The following is a 386-nucleotide window of genomic DNA, read 5'->3' as shown; positions in this document are numbered from 1 at the left end:
TCGGAGAAGGCCAGGGTGAGGTGGGAAGGGCTGAAGCTTGCTGGCTCAGGCATGCTGAACGGCACGGGGCTCACTGGCAGCGGGATCGCCATTCCTACCACCTGGAAAGTCGTCTGCAGGGACACGGGCAAGGAGAAAAGGAGTTTGAGGTGTCTGGATGCAGGTAGCACTGGGAGGAACTGGGTCTCCCAGAGCCTGGAGCTGGGCTGTGAGGGCTGGAAAACGAGGACTTACTTGCAAGGATACGGTGACTCCCTGCTGGGAGAACATGGGTGCAGCCAGGGGCAGGTACTGGACCTGGCAACTCGGCGTGACGGGGAACGGAGCTGCAAACCGAGCAGAGGGATGCTCAGAGGGAGGAGGGGACCAGTGCCAGCGGGTTGGGG

General features: G+C 62.2%; 1 protein-coding gene across 1 annotated transcript in view; it reads right to left on the bottom strand.

The window, feature by feature from the left end:
• Positions 1-386, bottom strand: part of LOC104516531 (protein TENP-like) — a gene marked incomplete at its 3' end in the record, with an annotated part of 3,023 nt that overhangs the window by 510 nt on the left and 2,127 nt on the right. Inside the window, exons 7-8 of the mRNA XM_010160881.1 lie at positions 235-326; positions 17-113 (exon numbers count right to left, since the gene is read on the bottom strand). Of these exons, the coding sequence (XP_010159183.1) occupies positions 17-113; positions 235-326 (189 nt within the window). The remainder of the gene's footprint in view (positions 1-16; positions 114-234; positions 327-386) is intronic.

The sequence above is a fragment of the Eurypyga helias genome, unplaced genomic scaffold (assembly GCF_000690775.1).
Source record: "Eurypyga helias isolate BGI_N326 unplaced genomic scaffold, ASM69077v1 scaffold39641, whole genome shotgun sequence".
In the NCBI taxonomy this organism is placed as follows: Eukaryota; Metazoa; Chordata; class Aves; order Eurypygiformes; family Eurypygidae; genus Eurypyga; species Eurypyga helias.
This window is presented reverse-complemented; position numbering and strand designations above follow the sequence as displayed.